Source organism: Hemibagrus wyckioides, linkage group LG09 (genome assembly GCF_019097595.1).
Source record: "Hemibagrus wyckioides isolate EC202008001 linkage group LG09, SWU_Hwy_1.0, whole genome shotgun sequence".
Lineage (NCBI taxonomy): Eukaryota > Metazoa > Chordata > Actinopteri > Siluriformes > Bagridae > Hemibagrus > Hemibagrus wyckioides.
In genome coordinates this window covers 14,288,120-14,310,962 of record NC_080718.1, presented here as the reverse complement: position 1 = coordinate 14,310,962, position 22,843 = coordinate 14,288,120, and the positions used below count along the sequence as shown (strand labels likewise).

Here is a 22,843-nt window from a genome sequence, read left to right as displayed (position 1 = left end):
ATTTTTGGAAGAAGCTTCTAATCTTTGCTTTGTAAAGGTTTGTAAAGCTTTCTTAGTAACATGATATGCTTCAATTTTGTCTAATTTACCTTAAAAGAAATAGAGGGAATGTCTGTTTATAGCTGTTATAAGGAATAACCGTAAGGAACTTGTTTCTAAAACATTTAACATTAAAGATTACTATACACTGATAAAACATACAGCATTATGTTCTTTAAAACATCTAGAATAGGTCCGAGTTACAAATTGGTGTGGTATAAGAGAAATAAAACACTTTGGGAGATGCTGTTATTAGAAAACTCAACACATCCCTACATATCATTCTGGCCATATTTCCTAATTCATAGGCCATTTCAACTGAGGAAAACTGAGCAAGCACAAACGCAAAATAACACTATATGCAGGTATTGAATATAGCATAGCGTATTATATCTCTTTACATTTAGAAATCAACAAGGTTTGCAAGCATGCAACGTTCACCTGTCATACAGCTGCTGTTTAGTAGAGATGGTAGACTCTATCCTGGAACTGGACTTCAGTATCTTCAGCAAAGTGTCTGTCTTCCCCAAGCCATAGTGCAACTTGGCCTCTGTGAGCTCTACACTGAGTGGATGAGGACTCAAATCTAATTGCATCGAAGCGAGAACCTGCTCCCGTTCCTTCCGTAGTCTCTCGATTTCTCTGGCCCGTCTATCTGCCGATTCCGAGAGACCTGTTTTGTATCTATACCTGAGGCTCTCTGACTCTGCTGAATGTAGCTGGAGATTATGTGTGTTAATATCTGGGGATTTCTTCTCAGCTGGATTGTTTTGATTAGCGAGCCTGGCTGGTGGCTGCTGACTGATGCCTGACCAGTTGGTGAACTTGTTGTGCATTGGCAGGTTTTCAGGAATCCGATAGTCCTCTTGGGGTGGGCTGGTTTCAGCTAGTGGGTTGACGCTGACCAGGACGTCTGTATTGCAGTCACTCGGAGCCAAAGACACGCTGTCTTCCTCTTGGTATTGGAAAATGTCTTTGCTCAGATCACTCCAGCAGCTCATTTCTTTATAGACTCTGTGTTTATATTCCTGTATGCTGCTTCTGTGGCTATGATTAATAGGTGTTGAAGATGGTAATGTGTTTTGGCTCAAGTCTACAGGTTGCCTGTGTTTAACAGAGGAAGAGTGACTGTGGGATAGGGGACTGGACAAAATGGCTTGGCTTGTTACTTTGCTTTGCACTCCATGAGAGGGTTTCTTTCTTCCAATTTGTGAATACCTGCTGGATGAGGCGTCTGTGGAGTATTCATCTGCATTTACACAACTGTGGTTACTTAGGTTCTCAAGAGACATGGAAGACACTGATTTGTTTTCAGTTTGATATGTGTAAAAATAATCTCTTTGATACTGTGTCGCAGGTTTATTGGTGGACACTGGTTTGTTTTCAGGTGGATTTCTGGTAGTTTTTGAGAGCATCTCAGTGGGGGTGTGGATTGTACCAGATTTGATTTTCCTTTTTTGTAATCGTGACACATCCACAGTGAGAATAGGTGAAGAGGCACGGTCTATAAGCAGCACCTTTTTATCAGGGTAATTCTTTGGCTTCATTTGCTGATGTGTTTGATTGTACTGTGCTAACATTTGAGAACTGCATTTTTTCTGAGCAGAAACTGCAAAAGTTTTGGAAGCTTTAGGATCTACGGTGACAGGATTGTAACGGTGCTGATTTGGTGTGACAGTTTCTAAGGAGAGAATTTTTACAGTGTCCAACTTTCCACCAAACTGCTCAGATGGATGTGTGCCTGAAGGTCGCAAGTCAGGCATACTTTTAATAGTTTCAAAGGTCTGCCTGCTTTCATCTTGATCTCTAATAGATTTGATGACACATTCTGGCTTTGGTACATTGCAAACTTCAGAGCCGATAACTTTGACGATCACATTGACCTCATGAGATTTGGGGTTTTGTATGGGTGAGGTACTCTGGAGAACTTTGTCCTGTTTCATTAGTAGTGCACTGTCCTCAGTCTGAATCCCAACATCTGTGGCAGTTTGGGTGGAGCCATCACTCTTGCCATATTTGTCAGATCGTATCTTTGAAACTTTACTACAAGGTTTTAATGGAGACCCTTTTTTCACAGAACTTTCCCCTGTTCTCATACACTGAATGTTTCCCAGAAGATCAGACGTGCTGACAATCAACTCAGAAAGATGTTCAGACATATTCTGTAGACTTGTCCATGTGGTTGATGTTCCTTGTGCCTGTCTAGACACAGGGACTTGGGTACTGCTCCTCTTGTGTCTGCATTTCTTCTCCAATTCCTCATAAAACTTAACTGTCTGGGTTCCATGGTCACATTTTCTTGAATCTTGCTTACTGTCCTGACTTTCATGTTCAGAAGAGTAGACCAGCACTATTTCATCTACCTGGCCTGAGCTACTGGCTAAGTCTAAGGTATCATTGCAAGAGTCACTGCCTGAAGCTGTTAAGATCTTCTTGTTACAAACAACTGGGGTATGAAAGGCTTCCCTCAGCTTGGATTCTGTAGAAATTTGTTCTTTGGAACCTTCAGCACTACTTAGTGTGCTAGAAAGCCCCTTTTGGACTGCATAAGTGCTTAGATGAGAACTGAAAGGAGAATTCTGGACATTTAACCCATTGTCCATACTGCAGCATCTTGCTATACCATTGCTAGAACTTTCAAGTGAGGTATGTTGGCTGGATATATTGACTGCACTTCCAAATGCCTGATTTTTGGATGCAGCTTTAAGTAACTGATCCTTTTTTCTGGTATGAACAAAGGGGTTGATGTCACTTGAACCAAAATGAAGAATAGGTTCTCTATTTTGGATTGAATCATTCTCCAATGAATTTGCTTTTTCGTGGTTATTTTCATGTGTTATGTGTTGAGCAGAATTACTTCTGGTTAAATGAACTGTTTCATCATCCTTTGATTGACTTAACCTTTTAAATAGCTTTGGAGTAAGATGATATTTTTTCTGCCTCACTTCCTCTGCTTCAACAGTGGTAACATCTCTGATGTAAGTGTATGGATTATTTGAGCCAGGCCCATAAGACTGATTATGACTGGAATTTGATTCTAGTGATCCTGTATTCATTTGTAAAGACAGAGATGTACTTAAGTCATCAGATGAGCTATTTCTATTTTCTGTCTTTGTTCTTACAAGAGCAGGTGTGCCAGGTATGACTGGAGTGGCAATACCACATTTATGTACTCTGCATTTAATTATCTCATCTAAGGATGAATCAGGTGTTGAGTCAGTCGATGAACTTAGAGGGGCTGTAAAATGAGCTTTCCTGTATCTCTTCGGCTTTACTTTCTGTCGCTCTTCATTAGTCCTAGAAAATACAAGTCTTGAACCATTTATTGTTGCATGTTGTTTCCCTCCATTAGTTTTATCAGTAGATTCAATATTAACTTGATGATGTTCCTTTGCATTTAATGACCTTGATGCTGAAAATGTAAGCTCCGGTTTATCCACCTCTGTCATGTCTCTCTGCTCTGGTCTTTGTACAGACTTAGAAATGATATGTAAGTCATGACATTGCAGTTGGTCTGAATCTTTCCTTTCTTTTTGAATATTCACACACTGTTCCTGAATTTTGCTTCTGTGCCGCATTTGGTTCTCTTTACACAGTGATTGGTCTTCTTCTTGAAAACAGTTAGATGGCTTTTCACTCATAATGGCACTCTGGATGATTTGTGTTTGATTGTCTCTCTGTAGCTCTGAAGTACTAAGCACCAGAGCTTTGAAACATTTAGAAACTGTGGTCTCTTTATGTAGATTCCCCAAGCAATTATGGTTTTTGAGGTCCATGATTTTATCTTTTGCTTCATTTAAACTATTTGTGTTCTGTCCAACATGAAGCTGTTCTTGTGTGCTAAAATCCTGTTTTGCTCCAGCACATTCTTGGTTGGCTGGTTTTCTAAGCGGTCTAGAATCAATGCCATCAACATTTTCAGCTCCATCTGAATAAAACGAGTCTTCATTCTTCATCTGAATTTGAATTGTGGCCTCAGTGTCAAGATCTGCAACAGTGTTTACCTCCACCACCTGCTGAAATTTAGCTGCCACATATACTTTACTTGCTTCCTCAGTCTTCACTGTCTCTTTAAGCATGTCTAAGGCAACATTGTCCACCACTGCATCTGAGCAACAAGTGGAGACTCTAGCATCACAACTATCTTTTGAGACTCCTGAAATGCTGTTTACTTCAGGATAGATACCTGGCTTGCGTTGTGTTTGTGATGGAAGATTAAATCTGTTGTCTTCAGCCCTTACAGTTGGTCCTGTAGCAGATTTATTGATTGGTATAGTCTCTGTTTTCATCACAATGTTCTGGTCATGTTCCTCAGAGACAGTGACATATTCAGAAGATGAAATTACTTCAGGGTTTTGTTTACACGTAGATATCAAGGTCAGTGGAATAGTCGTGTTACTTTCGCTGATCACTTCATCGATTAAATCATTTGAATGGCTGCTAATTAATGATTCTGGATGATTATCAGTTGGTCCCTCAAATAGGACTGTGTTTGCTTCTGGTAAGCTTATTTTCAAATCTTGTGGCACAGGTCCACATGTAGTATAATTTTCTGAATTTTCTATTTCTGTACTGACGTTCTTTACCAACAAAGATGGACACTTGCAAAGGAATCCAACTCCTTGCTGGTCTAATACGATTTCTTTCTCAGAAGGATTTTTTACTAAATATTTGTCTCTCACACAGTCGTCTATGTTATCCACATCCACTCTGTCATCAACAGAATATTCAGTCACACATGGAGATGTCTGAGAACTGCCGTGTGAACCCTCAGCTGTCATTTCATTCTTGTTCTGACTCTCCTTAACAGCACCAATATTGGTTTCACTGTTTGTCTCTGGTTCTTCATCAATATCTTCACCACCATGCACTTGCAGTGACATCTTCAGATGTTCTTTCACCACTTCTGATATCTTGTCATTTATTACAAGGCCAATCCTTTGCAATGCATCGCTATGGAACAGTCCATTGTCCAGAAGCTTAACATAAGGAAATTTTACATTGTGTATACCCATTGGACACCCAGTGGACACTTCTATCCCAGTAGATACAGGTCTGTCTTCAGATGTAAAGCTGGCAGCAGGATTATTGTTGTTGTTTTGGTAAATGTTGATATAAGTGTCCATAGATGCAGTTATAGAATCTTGCTGAAACGTTTGAGACAAACTGTCCATTATCTCCTTTTCTACTTGTAACAGTTTGCCTGTTGAGTTTTCTCTGGTGAGGTTAGAACTGTCATTAAACTTGAATGGTACATCATTTACAGCAGAATCATCTGGAACAAGGGACTCAACACAGCTTCTCTTTGGGGTTTTCAAATGACCTGTTAAATCATCTTGAGAATCTTTGCTTCTTTTTCTTGAGTGTAGGTTAGAGGATTCATGCTCTAGCATCACAGCATCACAAGAATCAGACACTTTGTTGGCACTGACTGACTTGTCTGACATGTTCATTTCAAAAGAGTCATCTTTCATATTTTTTGCAGGATAGCTCTCTGAATATTTCTCTGTGCACTGAATCTGATGCTGCACCAACGACTTTTCATCACTCACCTTCCTTTCATCATGGTTAAGCAGTATGCTTTGTGGCTCACACTGAAAATCATTTTCAATTTTCAAACTATGTAATGCTGATTGATGGAGTTCCTGGAACTGGAACTGGAAGTTACTGGAACATATTGAATTTTGCTTATTACTGCTTTTCAAAGTTTCTTCTGATTGACATGAACTATGAGAATGCTGGAGTTCTAGATGTGTTTGTCTATCACATTCTGAGGGTGTTTCTGCAATGCATCTGTATTCAGAATGTGTTTTTGATTCTAAGTTATTTTGTGCTACAAAGCTTTTGGTGAGATCACTCTTATAACTTATTAGGATAAGTTCTGTTTGTTTTGTAGAATTGCTTTTTAAGTCCTTATTAGGGGATTTAACTGGGAAGCATCCATTCAGAACAGCACTGTCTTGGAAAGGTGCACTGACTGCCAACATATCAACGTCATTCACTGCATCATTTAATGGTGCTAATTCTGATGGCGGTGGTGGTTTACTTGCACATAATGTGTCATTGTTCATTGTGTCCTGTGTGATGGAAGCCTTTCCAGAAATGCTCAGTGTCTCTACGTTACTCAACTGCCCATTACTTTCTTGCAATAATGTGCATTCAGGTGTAGAACAGGAGGTAGAGGAACGATCACTCAAAAAATAGTCCAAAACCGTTTCCCCTTCAGAGGATATGTGACTTCTTTCCTTAATTGTCGCATCTTTACCCTGGGTAGAATCAAAACAGGGTGAAATTTGGCATTTGGAGCCAGTTGTTACACCAGACAGATCTAGACTAGCCTGGCTTTGGCTGCTAATCGTCTCTGAGAGTATGCATCGTTTCAACGAGGTCTCTGAGGCCCCAAGGATCCTAGGACTATCTGCTGCATCGGTGGATGACCATGCATCTGTAAGTGTGAGGAAAGCTTCTGTTTCTCTGACACTGACATCACTGGGGTACCAGGAATCAGATGTTATATGTAATAAGTGTGAAGATTCATTTAGTACTTGTCTTGTTACCTTTTGACTCCTGAAAAGCTCCTCAGGCATTTCTTTGGATTCTGTTCTCTCTCTACCTGTTGTTGATTGTGGATTAGGTAATGAAAGGAAAGTATGACAAATAGAGTGGCTGAGCTTCAGTGCTGGCTTTGGATCAGTGCTCCCACTACTTTCCTTGACAAGTGAGTCCTTGGACATTTGACTGTCCTCACTCTCTGCCTCAGAGTCCTCTTGCTGAAGCTGCTCTGCCAAGGCAATGGCATAAGCTGATGAAAGGGAGTCCACTGAGAAAAGACTGTCACAGTCTGAAGAGTCATCAGGAACTTCATTACCAGTATTTTCTACCCAGTCAGTCAGATCCTGTCGTATCTTGACCCATCTTCTGGTCTTTTTAGTAAGGGTCTCTGCACTATGCCAGCGTCCCTGCTTCTTCTCTTTTGATGAAATGAGCTGGTCTAAACCATTACAAGACACTGTTGATTTAATAGGAGAATGTGGCTGCTTTGTCACCATGTCTCCTACATTTTTGTCTTTCTTTCCATCCACAGCAAACTGAGTTTTTACTCTGCTCGTAGACTTAGCACTTCTGCCACCTCGTGACCCTAAAGGAGGTTTGCGGAAAACCCGTGACAAAGCCATCTTTATTCCGAAGCCAACTGATCGAGATAGAGCTTTGCGGATTGACTCCAAGCCCTTGTTTCCTTCATGGGGTGAACTCTTTCCTCCCTTAGGGGAGTTTTTTTGTTTACTTGATTGCTTTATTATCGGAAGCACATTCTTACTATCTCTAGTATCTGAATCCACTGTAGTTTTTACAGATATGTTATGATTCCAGATGGATGATTGAAGTGGAGATGAAAGAGCTTTTCTGTCAGTCATTCCTTCAGATGGTAAGTTTTCCTTCACTGACATTTTGATGTTCTCAGAGGAGCCTGTCCTACTTGAAGTCCCTTGACTACATCTTGAGGGCATAGTATTAGAGCGGCCTCTAGTTTTGCCTGGTAGACATTCATCAGACACCCATTTTCTAGGAAAGCTAGCCCTAGAGAGAGACGACGTTGATTCAGATAATCGGTTCCTCCTAAGAAACTGGCTGTTAAAAGAAAAAATTGATTTATGTTTAGAAGTTTGCTTTCTGAATGATTTATTTATCAAATGTTGTATTATACTGATTTTGATAGAACATCTCTTAACAGAACCAAATAAAGTGACTCTTACTGACCTGAAAATGGGCGTATGTTGAGGGTAAAGTCGAGACAAAAGGTCAACAGAAAAAGAATGCCTTCTCAAGACCATTGGACGTTCTCTTCGCTTTGAAGGAGACCCAAGATCAGGGGACTGGGGTGAATCAACCCCGAGTGAAAGAGCAGTCTCCAGTCTTTGAAGCTCTTGCTTTGCTTCTAGCAGGTGTCGCTTGCGAGCGATTCTTTCCAGCTGGTAGCGCAGTCTTTTGCGGCGAATGCGATTCTCATTTCTTCTGAGCGCATGGTGCTTAAGGAGCTCTTCTTGCACCACCCGTTTCCTATCACCCACAATTAGTGATGGACGAACTGTTTCCCTGCTGCTCTCATTCTCATTAACGTCAGCCAGCACAGGCAGTGGAATGATATCCGTCTGGACCCCTGAGTCAAGTGTTCCCTTCTCCCTGATGGCAGCAAGACGCTGCTTTTCCTGCAATATCCACTGCTGGACTGTAAAACACACAAGAGGCACAGTTACAATATTAATGTAGTCATTAAGCATGACTACAAAGCACTTCTGTATCGCTCTGGATAAAGCTCTGCTAAACACAGTAAATATAAATGAAATCTAATATGCACTTTGGAGCAATAAAATCATTTAGCTTCATTTCTTTCTGTAAAATAGCTGCACTAATGACAAGATCTCTCTTAATAAAAAGCTGGAGATGCGTTTGTAATTTATAAAGAATATATAAAGAAAAAATAAGAGATTTTTTTAGAAATGGAAAAAAGTGGGTGGATTCTACACAGTGAGCTCTGAGAGCACACTGAAACCAGGAATTTTTCCATTTAAAACTGATCTAGAACTGATCTTGAACATCTGCACTGTTTCTCGGTCACTTTTTTTAATGCAAGCAAATTTGTTTTGACCATTTTAATTCCTTTGAACCAAATCAGAATTTTCTTGAGTCTTATATCTTCCACTGAAGCATGTGCTCCAGAGGGCTGACCTATGAAGGATCCACAAGGTCTCAAATACAAAAAAAAATACTAGGAAAAACAATTATTTTAAAATCAAAGATTATACTTCTTTTACTCACAGTATTCACAGTATTACTGATAATATCATTTGTACTTAAAATCATGCATTAAGTTAGTAAAGAAAGTTAAACAGTAGCATTTTCACTAATACTTTCAGACTTTCCTACCCCACTGTACACTAAGTTTAAATATGTAAATTAACGTACATATATTGCAGCAATTTGCCTTGCCTTCAAGCTTTTGTACACAAATAATTAAGCAAATAACTCACTCTCAGAGCGTTGCTTTCGAAGATGGGCCTGCTCTCTCTCCAAATCTTTCTCAGCTCTTCTCTGTTCCACCAGGATCTCCTCACGCAGACATTCCACGTAGTGCTGATGCTCCTCCAGCCTCTGCCAGGGAGCTAACCTGTCACTGGCTTCCTGACTGCCTACTTCCTCTGGCCTGTACACACACAGATATAAAGAGATGCAAATGCTTCCGCATCAGAACACTGAAATCTAGAACAAGTAGTCGAGTGGTTTGGTAAATGAGCTTCGTCTACATTTAGCGTCTTTCAGTAACCAAGTAACCTGAAGTCAATCCAGCAAAAACAAGATAATAATGCTCTAGAGATCTCATTATCAGTTCAACATTTCCAGGTACTGGCACAACAAATATAAACCACAGGACAAAAGTTTTCACCTTGAGATTGGCGTCAGAGTGTTAAGCTCAGATGAGCTGAAAAGTGAACCGCCTTCAATGATCTGTAAAAAAAAACATGATTTGAGAATATATAATTATCAATTTTGAATGTTCTACAAGTTTTATGTAATGATAGAAAGCACATGAAGTGATCTGAAATGACATGCAGATAGAGCTCTGATCTTAAACGCACTTTATATTAAATCTCATGTAGACAGAATGTATGTAGTATGCAAACTTACACGTCTCCTCTCCCTCAGGGCTGCTGCCTCTGCAGGGTGGTTAAAGCGGAACTTGTGACGTCCTGCTAAAGTTATCACTGTACCTAAAACAAGCAGATGGCCAAAATCAATTATTCAATTCAATTTATTGGTGGAACGATTTTAACAATGGACATTGTCTCAAAGCAGCTTTACAGAAGTATAGAAACATAGAATAAAAAAAATATATAGTTAAGTTACTGTTTATCTCTAACATTTATCCCTAATGAGCGAGCCTGAGGCAAAGGTGGCAAGGAAAAATCTTCCCAAGATAATATGACAAAGAAACCTTGAGAGGAACCAGGCTCAAAAGGGAACCCATCCTCATTTGGTTGACACTGGGCAGTAAATGATGTAAATGTTGATAATGTCCTTTCTTCAACAGTTTATATTCACATGCAATCGTACAACCAAGAGCTCCTGAGGAACTAACAGGTCAGAGTTCATTATAGACTCAGCACTAATACTTATGCATTCATATACTCCATTGTGGAATATTGCCACACCCAGATGTCAGTCATTTTATAACACTTCTATTCCAACAGGCCCGAAATGTGTGTGTGTAAACAAGTACTCATGTTTTGCGTTTACCTTGTGCAAGTCGACAGGGTTCAGTGACCTCTCTGTTGTTGACCATGCAGGCAGTGTGTGCTTGGGGTTTGAGGATTACAACTCCATTCTGATTCTCAATTTCACAAACAGAACCCTCTGGCATGACTAAGACATATTACAAAGCAACCGATTATACACAAAGTGGTCCTCTTTTCATAATTAGATGCTATTACAGTAAAAATCATTTAGTCACATATTTGTCTGTAGGGATATGAAAATAGTTACCAATATGGGGTTCTTCCTCATTTGGATCCTGAGGTCCAATTCTAGTGATTCCTTCCTGCAGCACACAGAGGGAGGAGAGTTAACAAGCACAACATTAAATATTATATCAAAGAAGAATGTTGGCTGTGCCTATTACTAATACATGTCTTAACACACACCCTGGTATTGGCATGCAGGAGGATTTTTATGGTTTCCTTTTCAAAAAGGAACTGCTTAGGAGGCTAAGGATCCTTAATTAGCTAGCGAAATGTTCAGTAATGCTTCAAGAACATTTTAAGAGTGCACCACATCCCAAGATAGTTTAGGTTCATTTTAAATAGCTAGGTATTAATAAGAAAATAATTACAAATATCTTGGAGTTTATAAGTTTAATCCACACACTTTGTTAAGAGTTCCTTGGATAATTAAGGGTACTTAAATCCCCAAAAGGGCTTTGCTGCTGGATTGCACATAGAGGCTCTAAGGATTCCCCAGAGGTATTTTGGCTTTACACACACTGACCACTGCAGAACTTTTACAGTGACCCTGAGCTTGATAAAATCTACAAAATGGTCCCCAAGCCTCTGAAATAAACACTAAACTTTACCTCATCTCATCCATACACTTAACAGCAGAAAGGAAATTTGAAGAAGGAAATAAGCTGGTGCAGACAAGCAGAGCTGCTTTACCTGACTGTGGCAGGCATCTCAAAGAATTTTGTAGAGAGAGCAAGAGTAAGAAAAAAAGATGAGAAAAGGAGAATATGAACAAAAGAAAGAGTCATTAGTTAGAAAGAAGAATATTTAAATATAGCAAAGATGATTAAAAAAATATGCGAATGTTAGACAGGTCCAATCTCATGAGCCTGAAATGAAGAGAAAATGAGCAGCAGGAAGGTCCGTACCCGAAGGTGGTATATTGTGACTCCTGTGCTTAGGACGTCCGGCTCCAGCGAGATGAGGTGCGGTCGGAGAGAATGGATCTGAACTCCTGCTTTGTCCTGGTTAATGTCTACACTGTACTGCTCCAGAAGAGCTCGCTTATCCCGCCAACTCTCAGACCAGTCTTTAGTAAGCTGTTCTACCTGGAGGTGAGAGAGGGTTTCAGAGATTATTATAATGTTGGGCCTAAAAGTACAAGCAGATGTTTTTAATATTGTCTTTTAATATGTCATATAATATTTAATCATATTAAAAACCTTGAGTTCATTCTGCAGGACTATGTCTGAAAGGCTGCTGTCTCTCTCATCACTCAGAGATGGGCTGGGGTTTCTCTGCTGCAAGCAATCAGCAAAAACAATGTCTGTATGAGTTATTACTTTTCTTATCTATTCCAGGGAGCATTTGCAAAGGGAAGTTAATTACCATAGAGTAGCTCAGCAGCATGCTCTTCAGTCGATCGATCTCTTCACGAAGTTCCCTGATCAGCCTCACACTGGCATCCTGAGAATAAAACAGAACAGTGAATAAAGATCATTTTTAATCAGCATCCATGAATGGTAGTAGTCATACAATGGTAGAAACACTCATTTGTAAGCACACCTCGTTGACTCTTGGCTTGTTGACAATGTTCTTGGCGTGAGCCGCATAGCGGAGAGTGCTGAGAGTCTCATTGTAGCTGCTGCAAGATGGTGAGATTGCTGTAGGAATGAGAAAGAAAGACAAATAGGCAAAATCTGAAAATTACTTGCTGTTGTAATAAAATATCCTGTGATGAGTTGATTATTTACCACAAGTCCTAAAATATTGTATTTGCCAATTATCAATCAATCCATTTTCTCTAGCGCTTATCCTATGAAGGATCTGGAGTCTATCTCAGGGGACTCAGGGCACAAGGCAGGGGACACCCAGGATGAATCTCACACACACCCTCACACCCATTCCCACACTACGGAGGATTTAGAAATGCCCATCAGCCTACAGCGCATGTCTTTGGACTGGGGGAGGAAACCAGAGTAACTGGAGGAAGAACAGGAAGAACAAGCAAACCCTGGCCACACAGGGGAGAAGCAAGAACTGAACCCCCAACCATGAAGGTGTCAGGTAAACTAGCTAACCTCTAAGACAACCATTTATTAATTATTTATTTATAAATGAACAACCTGCATTTTCAACACTTTAGAGTTACATTTATTGTTGTAGAATGTCCTTGAGACAAATAACCTCCTGTTATCACTTCTAAAGTAGCAGATATAAACGTTTCCTAATCAGCCTCTCTATTTTTCTTCTTTTTTTCTTAAAAGACAAAAAAAGCAGCTTTTCATGTTATTAACAAACCAAAAAGTCCTCTGCTCAAAGACTCAACCATGGCAGAAATCTTGCTGAATCTTACAGAAGTATTAATAAAGCAATACAATATCACCTGTACAATACTCTTGCCTTATACAGATCACATACATACATATAAGATCTTATATATCATCAGCAATTCAAGCTCCTGTGCATGACCTGTTACTATAGAAATGGTAATGTTTTAGAATTAATATAAACCTGTGCTTGAAATTACAACTGCAACGAAAAGAAACACTAATAAGATTCAAGCATGCAACAATGCTGTGGTATAATAATGTGTAATAAATGATTATTACCCATAAACGGACTTACTTGCAATCATTATGGTCTTGGAGTTGCCACCCAGGCTATCTTTGAGAAGCCAGGTGAGGACGGAATCTCTGTAGGGGATGTAGCAGTGTCTGCGGCTGCTGCTGGACATGGAGCTGGACTGACTGCCGACCGTGCTGACCTCACCTTCACTCAACATGCTGTTAATGCTCTGACTGCTGCTGCACATCTGAGAGTTCTGAGCTAGGAGACGTCAGAGAAAAGACATCAAACGATAACAGACAGAAGAGTACTGAAAAGAAAACTGCTCGAATTTCCCATACCGAGGGCAGATATGACGATTCCCAGAGTAACTAGAGACTTGTTGATGTTGGCTCCTTCGGTAATCCGGTCTCGGCAGTAATTAGGGTCTGCTCTTTCACTGATGGACAACAAGCACAAAAAAGTAGGAGTGTGAAATAACCAAGCAGCTCCACTAGAGGGCACCCTGATCGTAGTCAGAGTTGTGTAAAGAATGTCAGAAAATAGCTGGTAGATTAAAATAAATAAATAAATAAATCACCAACCTGCCAGCCAGGTCCACTAGGTTGATCTTGCTCACTATTTCAGATGGAAGATTATTCTCTAGTATTGCCTAGAAAAGAACAAAACATTAGGTAAGTGCAATTCATATTTCAAAGTGTGAGTTTGAAAGCCAAATACAAATATTAAGACCATTTACTTATAGTTTATTCACATATCAGTTAAATCAATAATATTAATAATTTACTCCCCCCCCAACTGTGATCCCATTTACATGGTTGTTGTATTTATTGATATTGACCCATAGAGTGTTCTCATAGTTTTGGTGATTTATTTGCTTATTTTTTTCTTTTGACATTCAATACTGACAAAGCACCAGTCATGACAAATAGCAGTTTTTTTGCAGCAAACAAAGCAAAACAAAAAGTCCAGCATTGTTTTCAGCAATCAGCAATTTCCATTTCCAGTGGAACAGCAGCATAAGACTATTGGCATCATTTTTACTGTGACAGAAAGTCTAACTAGTCTCAAAACCAACCATAACTTGCTAAAATGGAAACTAGTTTAACTGAAGTTAAACAGATTATGGGATTAAGACCTGTGTGTACTGGATGCTGAAAATGGCATGTGATCGGCTGCTAGCATCATGAACATGTGTGGCTGCTGTGATGCGGTTAGCGATGCCCACTTCCAGCAGATCTGCTGCCTGCTTGTAGTCCTCTACCACATGCTGAGTAAGACCTGGAACACACACATGGTATTTAAACATCTTAATCTTCCTGTTTATACAAAAGACAACTTTAATCTACTTTGAAATACAGTCCTCGGTTAATGAGAAGCACTTCATTTAGGAATCTGTGCAGTCATTTAATTAAAGAGTGAGTAATAGCAGCTAAAGCCCTATTTGGATTGGATTACTTTTACATGAAGAGGTGACGTAATATAATTATATATTATATCTACAATAACAGAATGTGAAGAAATAACAACACACACAAACACACACACACACACCATCTACTTTATGAGGAACACCAGAACATTTATGCAGTTATCTAATCAGTTGATCAGTCAATCTTGAAGATACTGATCAAGAGCTTTTCAGTAGAAAGAACTATTTCACAACTATGTAGTATATTGTGTACTCACAAGCCCTACCACTGGCAGTTATAATCAATTGCATTGTAAAGACTGGGATTAGGATCTTTAAACATAGAAAGCAGAACTTGTGTAAATCTGATCATAATAATCTTTCTGCAACATTTTTTCCCAGAAATCCCCAGAAAGAGAGAGAGAGAGAGAGAGAGAGAGAGAGACAGACAAAGAGAGAGAGAGAGAGAGAGATTGCTGCAGACTGTATGTGTATTCCTCTGGGATTTTTACAGCCACAGGAAAGTGAGGTCATTTCCTTTGCTGTTCGAGGCTTTCTGTGATATACACAATGACTGGATGTTGGACACGGGGCAAAAAAGGCTTGAGGAAATTGAAGCTGAGCCAAAGCACTGCTCTTTAATTATACCAGTAGTAAACAGAACGTGGTGGTTTGTAGTCTGTTGTTCAGTTTAAGTTCTGTTAACAAAATGAATCTAATTCCTATTCAACTTTAAATCTAAATATCTGTTTTTTTAGAGAACTCTCACCCTGCACATACGGTCCTTTTTCTGGGTGCTCCCTCACACGCAGGGCCACTGGCTTTTTCTGGTCTGCCCCTCTCAGCAGATCACGTACTCGCTCGTTGTAGATCTCTAAGAAACTGGAGAAGGAGAGGGAGGGAAAACTAATTACAACATTAACAAAGAGTGCTTAGCCCAAGTCTGGGTCATACATAGGTGACAAATACCCAAACTTATACTACATGTGTGCAGTGCTTTCTTACCTAACTTCAACCCTGCAGGTCTGTCCATCAGGAGAGTCTATACCAGATCGAAACAGCCCCTGAAATAATGGGAAGACATGGTGAATATCCTCTGAAAGTGATGATTGTAAAATATTACATATCAAATTTAACCCCGAAACTTACTTGACAAATCCTTGGTGTCAATCCAAGAGAATCCTGCATTAGAAAGAAGAGCTGAAGTGATTACATTCATGCAAGTACACAGAGTTGTGTACTAAGCAAAGCCTGCACTTGTGTTACTCACTGGATTGCCCATCATGGTGTAGGTTTTCCCTGAGCCCGTCTGTCCATACGCAAACAGGCAGACGTTGTAGCCTTCAGCTGCTCCAGCCAACACACACATACCCAGATCCTGGAACACCTACAAAAAAAGGACACGTACACTCAATTTACGCTCTATTAATAAATTATGACCAACCTCTTAAGAATGGCATGATATATAGGGCAGTATAGCAGACTACATTTTCAACACTTCATTTGCAGAATATCTTTGTTGACATGACTGTATTAGCATCAGATATTCTGTAAATAATAGATGGAAAAGTCAATTCATAATCATCAGCTCAACACCGATGATTACGGACAAGATGCATTTTGTTCTGCATAGAATGTATTTGTATAAATCAGATATAGGCTGTTAACAGCAGTAGCAAGCCACATTTCTAGCCACTCCTGCACACTAATTGTTTCAGTCTCATATGCTAAAATAAAATTTAGGCCAGAAGCACTGAAGTCTTCTGACAGACCACTTGAACAGGTCATAAAATGCTGTGGAAAATCACCAGCACCTGGAACATGGTAAGAAGTAAAAGTAGACGAAGAAGAGAGAGAGTGGAAAAGAAATAGATCTGAGGGGGTTGGTATGAGCATGTAGAGGTCTTGAACTCAAGCTGGTCCACATGTTTTCTTTTTCACTCTCCTTACTGAGAAGGAGGCAACAGTGTCGAGGACGTGCCCTTCATACACACACTGGCAGGCTAGCACAAATACAGACAGCACATTCTCTGCACACACAGCATTTGGCCTTCATCAGATACATAGTGAGAAAAGTAGGAATCTTACTAGCTTTCCAGGTCAGATTTCAGAAAAACCCATCAAATCCATATGGATATTCTCTAGAGAACATGCAGGTATGAAGTAATCAACCTAAAATGAGACATTTTTTAAACATTCTTTGATTTCAAGACTGAATAGACCTTTTGTGTGTAATGGGAGAAAGTTAAATAGTTCAAAGCAAGAGAGCATTGCTTTTTTTAGGCCATTTCATAGATCAAATATTGACAGTGGCGCAATTCTACAACAGTGAGACTACAAGTGACCTTGTCTATGTGCCAGTCAAGCTCCAGCTATGGTATGATACATGTGAGCAGACTCTTTACTGTACGGTGGAGAAAGTGAAGAGAGCTCACATCCGGCACAATCCACAATCTGGCTCCTCCTCTGCTCTGCTGTGTGTATGAAAGGTGTGTGAGGGTTTAAGTAAATCAGACCTCTGCCCTACAGTACACTGTGACTCAGCAAATTAAAAGTCCCTCTAAAGCTATTGGAAGGCAGATGTGTTGACTAACAATTCTCCGCTGGATTCATGCGGTCTAGCAGTTTCCACCCTCCTAGTGGGCATTCTGAATAGGGGCTAATTGGCAAGCAGTCAACAATAAGAGTGGATCAGGAGCAGCTTTGTAAAGAGTGCTGGCACTCCTGTCCTCGTTTCATTTAATTAGCCTGAGCTTGACTCCTCTGCCTTAAGAAATCAATGTGAAGCTTGTATATAAAAAAACAAAGCACTTCACTGAACTAGGGTCACTTACAGGTTTTACTGTCACAGCATGAAAATAATTAATCCCTTTATAAATCTAACACTCTCTACTGCAATACATAATAGCCAAGAGCCCAAGTTCTCAAAGTGGGGTCTGGGAAACCCCAGGGGTCTGTGAAGGGAGGCCAGTGATGAGAAACATTAATTAAAAAATTAATCATTTATTTATTTAAATAATGAGCCTAATTTTAAGTAGAAGTCAATCAAAGTGTTTTGTGAATTTCTTTAACAGTTAATGGGGTGCCTAACTGTTAAAAGATTAAGCCTAGACCCATACAGATGAACACACGCACACACAATTATGTACATAATGCAGTTTACAACAACAGAGCCAAGGCTCCATTTGGGGTGTAACACAATACAACTATTTGTATCTGTCCTCAGATTTAAACCAAAGCCAAAACAGGAAGTTATTTTTTTCTTGGCGAGAAAAATAATGCAGTACTGTCTTAATAGTCTGGTCAATCTACATCATAATTGGTCTAAAGTGTTTGAGGAATTGTTATTAGTCTTATTTGTCTATTCTATATCATTTTAAACTAGCTTTTTAATTAAAAAATGTTTTTGTTTCCTGTAGAATCCCAATCTACAGGATGATGCTCTCCTATAGTCATATCTGGACATGTGGTTTAGTGGTTAAGGTGGACTACTGATCGGAAAGCTGTGAGTTTGAATCCCAGGTCCACAAAGCTGCCACTGCTGAGCTCCTGAGCAAGGCCCTGAACCCTCAAATGCCAGAAAAATAAATGTTCTTGGTGGGAAAAACAGAATAGTACACTTATTCTTGTTTGTATTTGTATCTGTTCCGAACACATAATATGTATTCATATTACTTACATGCCTTTACCCCTTGTGCTTTACTCCCACCACTTCCCATCATTTTAATGCCATTAGTATAGCATGTCCTGCATAGGAACATCAGCCTCCAATGTGTATACAACTGAGATTAATTTAAAAGCAGTCGCTGAGATTCACTAAGGAGTCGAACAAGCAGGCAGCAGTGTATCTAAAAACAAGACTAAACGCTGCCAACAGGAAGCTCGTGGCTCTCGGAGCCTGTGTTTCTGTGTATGCTTGTTTTCCTGAAGGAAATCCATATGAAAACAACAACACACATACACAAGCCTTAGCTGGCCCCCTTTTTCTTGCCACAGCCTTAAAAAAGCAAACATGCTCCAACCAATTGGCAGCAAGTGCAAATCAGTATACAGCAGATGTTTTAGAAGGGAAGTAAAGAATCAAGGTTTTGTCCAGTCACAAAGGAAAAGACCCACCTGTCAATCTGAGGATTCATTCGGAAAGTCAAGTGAAATTATATGATATACTATAAACAAACGAGAAAACGTGTGTATAAGACATGTGTTATAAATCTACTTTAGCCAAAGCTCTTTAATCAGTGTTTGTGGTGGACTGCACAGAGGAGACTGGTTCATGTGGCCGACCCAAAAGCCAGCCTTAGGAAACTCCTTATTAGTGATTTCTTGGGGAAAAGCAACTGATGTCAATTGAACCACAGCTTAATATGTCAGTGGCACATTTTCTAAACGTAACATATGCTGCATAAGTTTGGATGAGGTTACGGTGTCAGGAGAACATATGCCCTTACACATATTACTGCTTGCCTGAGAGATGTATGGAGACGCTCATTAAATGACATCATTCCGAAACCGCAATCACAGATCCAGCTCCATAACGTTCACAGTGTGTGTCAGATTTATTTCGAACCGCATATTATAATTAAATATAGTGTGCCAATTTTTCCAAATAGTATTCCAGATCGAGGATGTGGAATTAGATGATTATAACTGACAGTTTGGTTTTAAGATACCGAACTACCTTCAGTAAGGTCAAAGCAGTTATAAATTCCTCAGGAAGTTATTAATAATGTGAGTTACAAAACATCGTATTGGCTCAGCTAACACATTAGATTCAAGCGTCTTCACATGACTGAAAAATTTCAGGAGCTCTTAATCATAGGACTGGATTATAAAATACACTACATGGCTAAAAAAATGTGGACCATCACACCTATATGTGGTTCTTCCCCAAACTTTTGCCACAAAGTTGGAAGCCCTTCACTGGAACTAAGAGGCACAGACATGCTCCAGCATTTGAATGCCCTTGTGCATTGTGCATGAAAACATGGTACTTGAGTGTTCTGCACAGATCTCTGATCTTAACCCCACTGAACACCTTCGGGATAAACTGAAACGCAGACTGCACCTTAGGGCTCCCCACTGAATATCAGTGCCAAAGTTATTGTGGCTGAATTAAAAATCCCCACAGCCACAATCCAAAATTTAATGGGAAGCCTTCCTAGAAGAGTGGAGGTTATTATAACAGCAAAGGGAGGGATGAATCTGGAATGAGATATTAAAAAAGCATGGGTGTGATGGTCAGCAGTCCTTTTGGCCCCATAGTGTAACAATACAAGCTGCACCAATTTCTGAAAAAATTCATTTCTGACAAGTAAAATCCTTTTGTGATCGAACACTATTACCTCCTGTATTGCTAATAATCTCTCTCTTAGTCTATTAGATTAATAATGATTTAGTGCAAAAGATGGATGAAAATTGTATAATAGTGTTCAGGATACAGGATACAGGATATTTGTTCAGGGTTTCTAAGTGTTTCAAAGTGACTTCAGCCAAGCAGGTCAACACTGGAAGGCTGCACTGGACAGCTGGCAAATAACTTAAACCCCAGTGAAACAAAAGGACCAAGTGGTGACAAATGTGAAGTCACTGGGAAATGATGTGTTACTAAAAATTGTAGTCATTTTCTATATATTATCTCTGTTTTAGTGTTAGGGTTGAACATTATGGTTTCATTTTATGGATATGCCAAGTTCAATATCCTGTTTATATCCTCATGTGAACCAGTGACAAAGGAGCCAAAGGGTGAATATGTGCGTGTGTGTGTGTGTGTGTGATAGAGAGAGAGAGAGAGAGAGAGAGAGAGAGAGAGAGAGGAAGACTGGGAGGGAATTCACTGGCAATGACTCAACTTGCCTCATCAGGCATACTTTCACAGACTTTTGTAGGTCAAGTTTGCACGGTGGGAGAGGAAAGACAGGAATGGCATTTATCAACCACCTGTTGCTGCACTTGGCCATCTAAATCAAATCAAGGCCAAATTAAGATGCAGAAAAGTTTCAGAAGAGTATGCGGAAAAAGTCATTCATGTACAGAGACTCTTATGAGAGTTAAATATCTTCCATGGGCTGAGCGATGATTTAAAACTCCACACTGGAGCCATGGATAGTACAGCCAGAGTGTGCTCTGTTGCTGCTTAGTAAACAATCATAGTTTCTGGAGCAAGGCGCTTCTAAATGCTTTTTTTTCTTGCATTATTGCCTTTGTTAGTGTGTTTACTGGGTAACACACAAGATCTTGTTTCCTCTCCACTGCTGTTAATTTTTTTTTTTTTATGCTCATCAACTGATCCAAAATTCAAATGTCAGTCTGTGAATACGTTAACCAGAGTGTGTGCAGTGACGAAGAGACAGCCGCTGGCATGCGATATCCAGACAGTGTGTCTATTATTTTTCAAGACCAGCAGTGCATACAAATACACTGAATGACAAATACAGAGGACATAATCAAACCTCACACTGAATCCAGAAACGGAGAGGGAGATGTGTGTGTGTGAGAGAGAGAGAGAGAGAGAGAGAGAGAGAGAGAGAGAGAGAGAGAGGGAGGGAAGAAAAGAGAAGAAAATAAGAGAAACAGAAAACACAAGAGCTGACTTCACTTGGAAAAGAAAACCAGCTTTGTTTCCCGGCTTTTCACCAGTGACGTCCACGCAGTGCAATCTTCCATTTAAGCAGCTGTGCTGTTGGCTGCAGACAGGTCTGGAATTCCCTCTTCCCTCCACCCTACTAAGATCTCCGCTTTCTGCTTTGTTTCTCAGCCTAGCTCATGCACTGCACAATTGCATCGGTGCATTTGTTCAAACTCTCTCTCCTGCTTAACACACAAACTAGATGAGATTTCAGAAACTGCCTAAAGCTGTAAGCTCTGAGCACATCAGCACAACAGCTGGCTTCCATTACCCCTCTTTATCTGCTCTGCTTCATGGCCTAGACAACCTCCCCCTCCTCTCTGATTCCGTCTTCCTGCTCACTCACAACTCGAATCCAAGCAGAACCTTCTCCATGATCTACAAGCTCTCACTATATTAATCGCTTACACTTCCATATACAGCCATCTCAAGGTCAGGAAGAGGACATGAAGAAGACAAAGACAAAGCATGAAAGTGGAGCTGGTTTCTCCTCCAGCTGCAGTTTTATGGAGAACTTGTGTTTCAGGAGCGACTCCAGAGCAACGCTACCGCGGGTAAAGCCTCAGTTTATAGCTGCATGCTCAAAAGCAATTAAATAGCAACTTCCTGCTTCACAAGAGCCTGCTGATAAAAGCCAGTTCAAGAAAACTGGACTGAAAGATCTAGACCAGGAAAGGCGAAAATATTGCTATGGAAGCTGAACACAGTTAGTTCAGGAAGACACTAAAACTTCAAAACAAAACCGTATAACCTTCAGGGCTATGTAGGACCGCAAGCTGATTGTTTAGTGAAGATTTTTTGATTTTAGTGGCAATGTTAAAACACCATTTGCAGTTTTGACATAAAATACTTACAAAAAAACGCTCACAATTGTGTATTTCTGCATATACTGCAGCCAAGTATGCCTAGTATGTTATAAAAAAAAAAACTTTATGGCATAATCTGCATATACAGAGTAACTGTGGGCTGCTTCCCCATATAGATGTGACACTGAGCTAGCTCAACTGTTAAAGTTGGTTTCAGTTTAACATGTGCTCCTGCCTCGTGAGGATGGGAAACCCCGATTCTTCTGGTTTTTATGACAGAATTGAATTTATGATTCAATTTCATTACACAAATGAGATGATTAAGATTAGTAACAAAGCTTATATTCTACTGAACATAAATGCCAATTACTAGCAATTTCTTACATATTAAAGCTTCGAGAATTTGTATTAATCCCATGTAGGTAATAAGTTCCAGACTAATTCTGAGCTATGTTTGTCGCAGTGTAATGAGGTCTTCACATTTGTGATCATTTTGGAGGTTCAATCATCACTGACTATGCAAATTAATCAGGTGACTACTAGCAACCTCTTAACATGCATTAATTACTTCCCCTGCACAGGACTGGCAACACTCGTGACTATCATATCTGGTCACAGCTTGAAAGATAAACTCCAGCTGTTCCCATTTCCAGCTTATATGTGATATTAAAATACATCATGCTAACTAGCAAATAAAAAACTATCTATAACTATTAAAATACACTCATTTTCATTTTCCCCATTAAAAAGCACATACCATAAAGTGTCACATAAGATTTGTGGAATGATAGCTTGTATAAACTCAACATAAACAGAACAATTGTATAACATTAGCATTTGGTTCACATTTTATTATTTGGGAACTATTTCCACTTATTAGAGGAAGTCTGTGGAATATCTT

At 39.7% G+C, this 22,843-nt stretch overlaps 1 protein-coding gene across 2 annotated transcripts in view; it reads right to left on the bottom strand.

The window, feature by feature from the left end:
- stard9 (StAR-related lipid transfer (START) domain containing 9) overlaps positions 1-22,843 on the bottom strand; it is a 36,328-nt gene that overhangs the window by 4,623 nt on the left and 8,862 nt on the right. For both annotated transcript variants that reach the window (XM_058399015.1, XM_058399016.1), the window contains exons 4-22: positions 15,782-15,898; positions 15,661-15,693; positions 15,517-15,575; positions 15,281-15,393; positions 14,239-14,381; positions 13,685-13,752; positions 13,442-13,539; positions 13,161-13,361; positions 12,099-12,196; positions 11,922-11,999; positions 11,756-11,833; positions 11,462-11,641; positions 10,579-10,633; positions 10,333-10,458; positions 9,724-9,806; positions 9,482-9,543; positions 9,069-9,241; positions 7,798-8,266; positions 481-7,668 (exon numbers count right to left, since the gene is read on the bottom strand). In XM_058399015.1, coding sequence (XP_058254998.1) covers positions 481-7,668; positions 7,798-8,266; positions 9,069-9,241; positions 9,482-9,543; positions 9,724-9,806; positions 10,333-10,458; positions 10,579-10,633; positions 11,462-11,641; positions 11,756-11,833; positions 11,922-11,999; positions 12,099-12,196; positions 13,161-13,361; positions 13,442-13,539; positions 13,685-13,752; positions 14,239-14,381; positions 15,281-15,393; positions 15,517-15,575; positions 15,661-15,693; positions 15,782-15,898 — 9,422 coding nt within the window. The remainder of the gene's footprint in view (positions 1-480; positions 7,669-7,797; positions 8,267-9,068; positions 9,242-9,481; positions 9,544-9,723; positions 9,807-10,332; positions 10,459-10,578; positions 10,634-11,461; positions 11,642-11,755; positions 11,834-11,921; positions 12,000-12,098; positions 12,197-13,160; positions 13,362-13,441; positions 13,540-13,684; positions 13,753-14,238; positions 14,382-15,280; positions 15,394-15,516; positions 15,576-15,660; positions 15,694-15,781; positions 15,899-22,843) is intronic.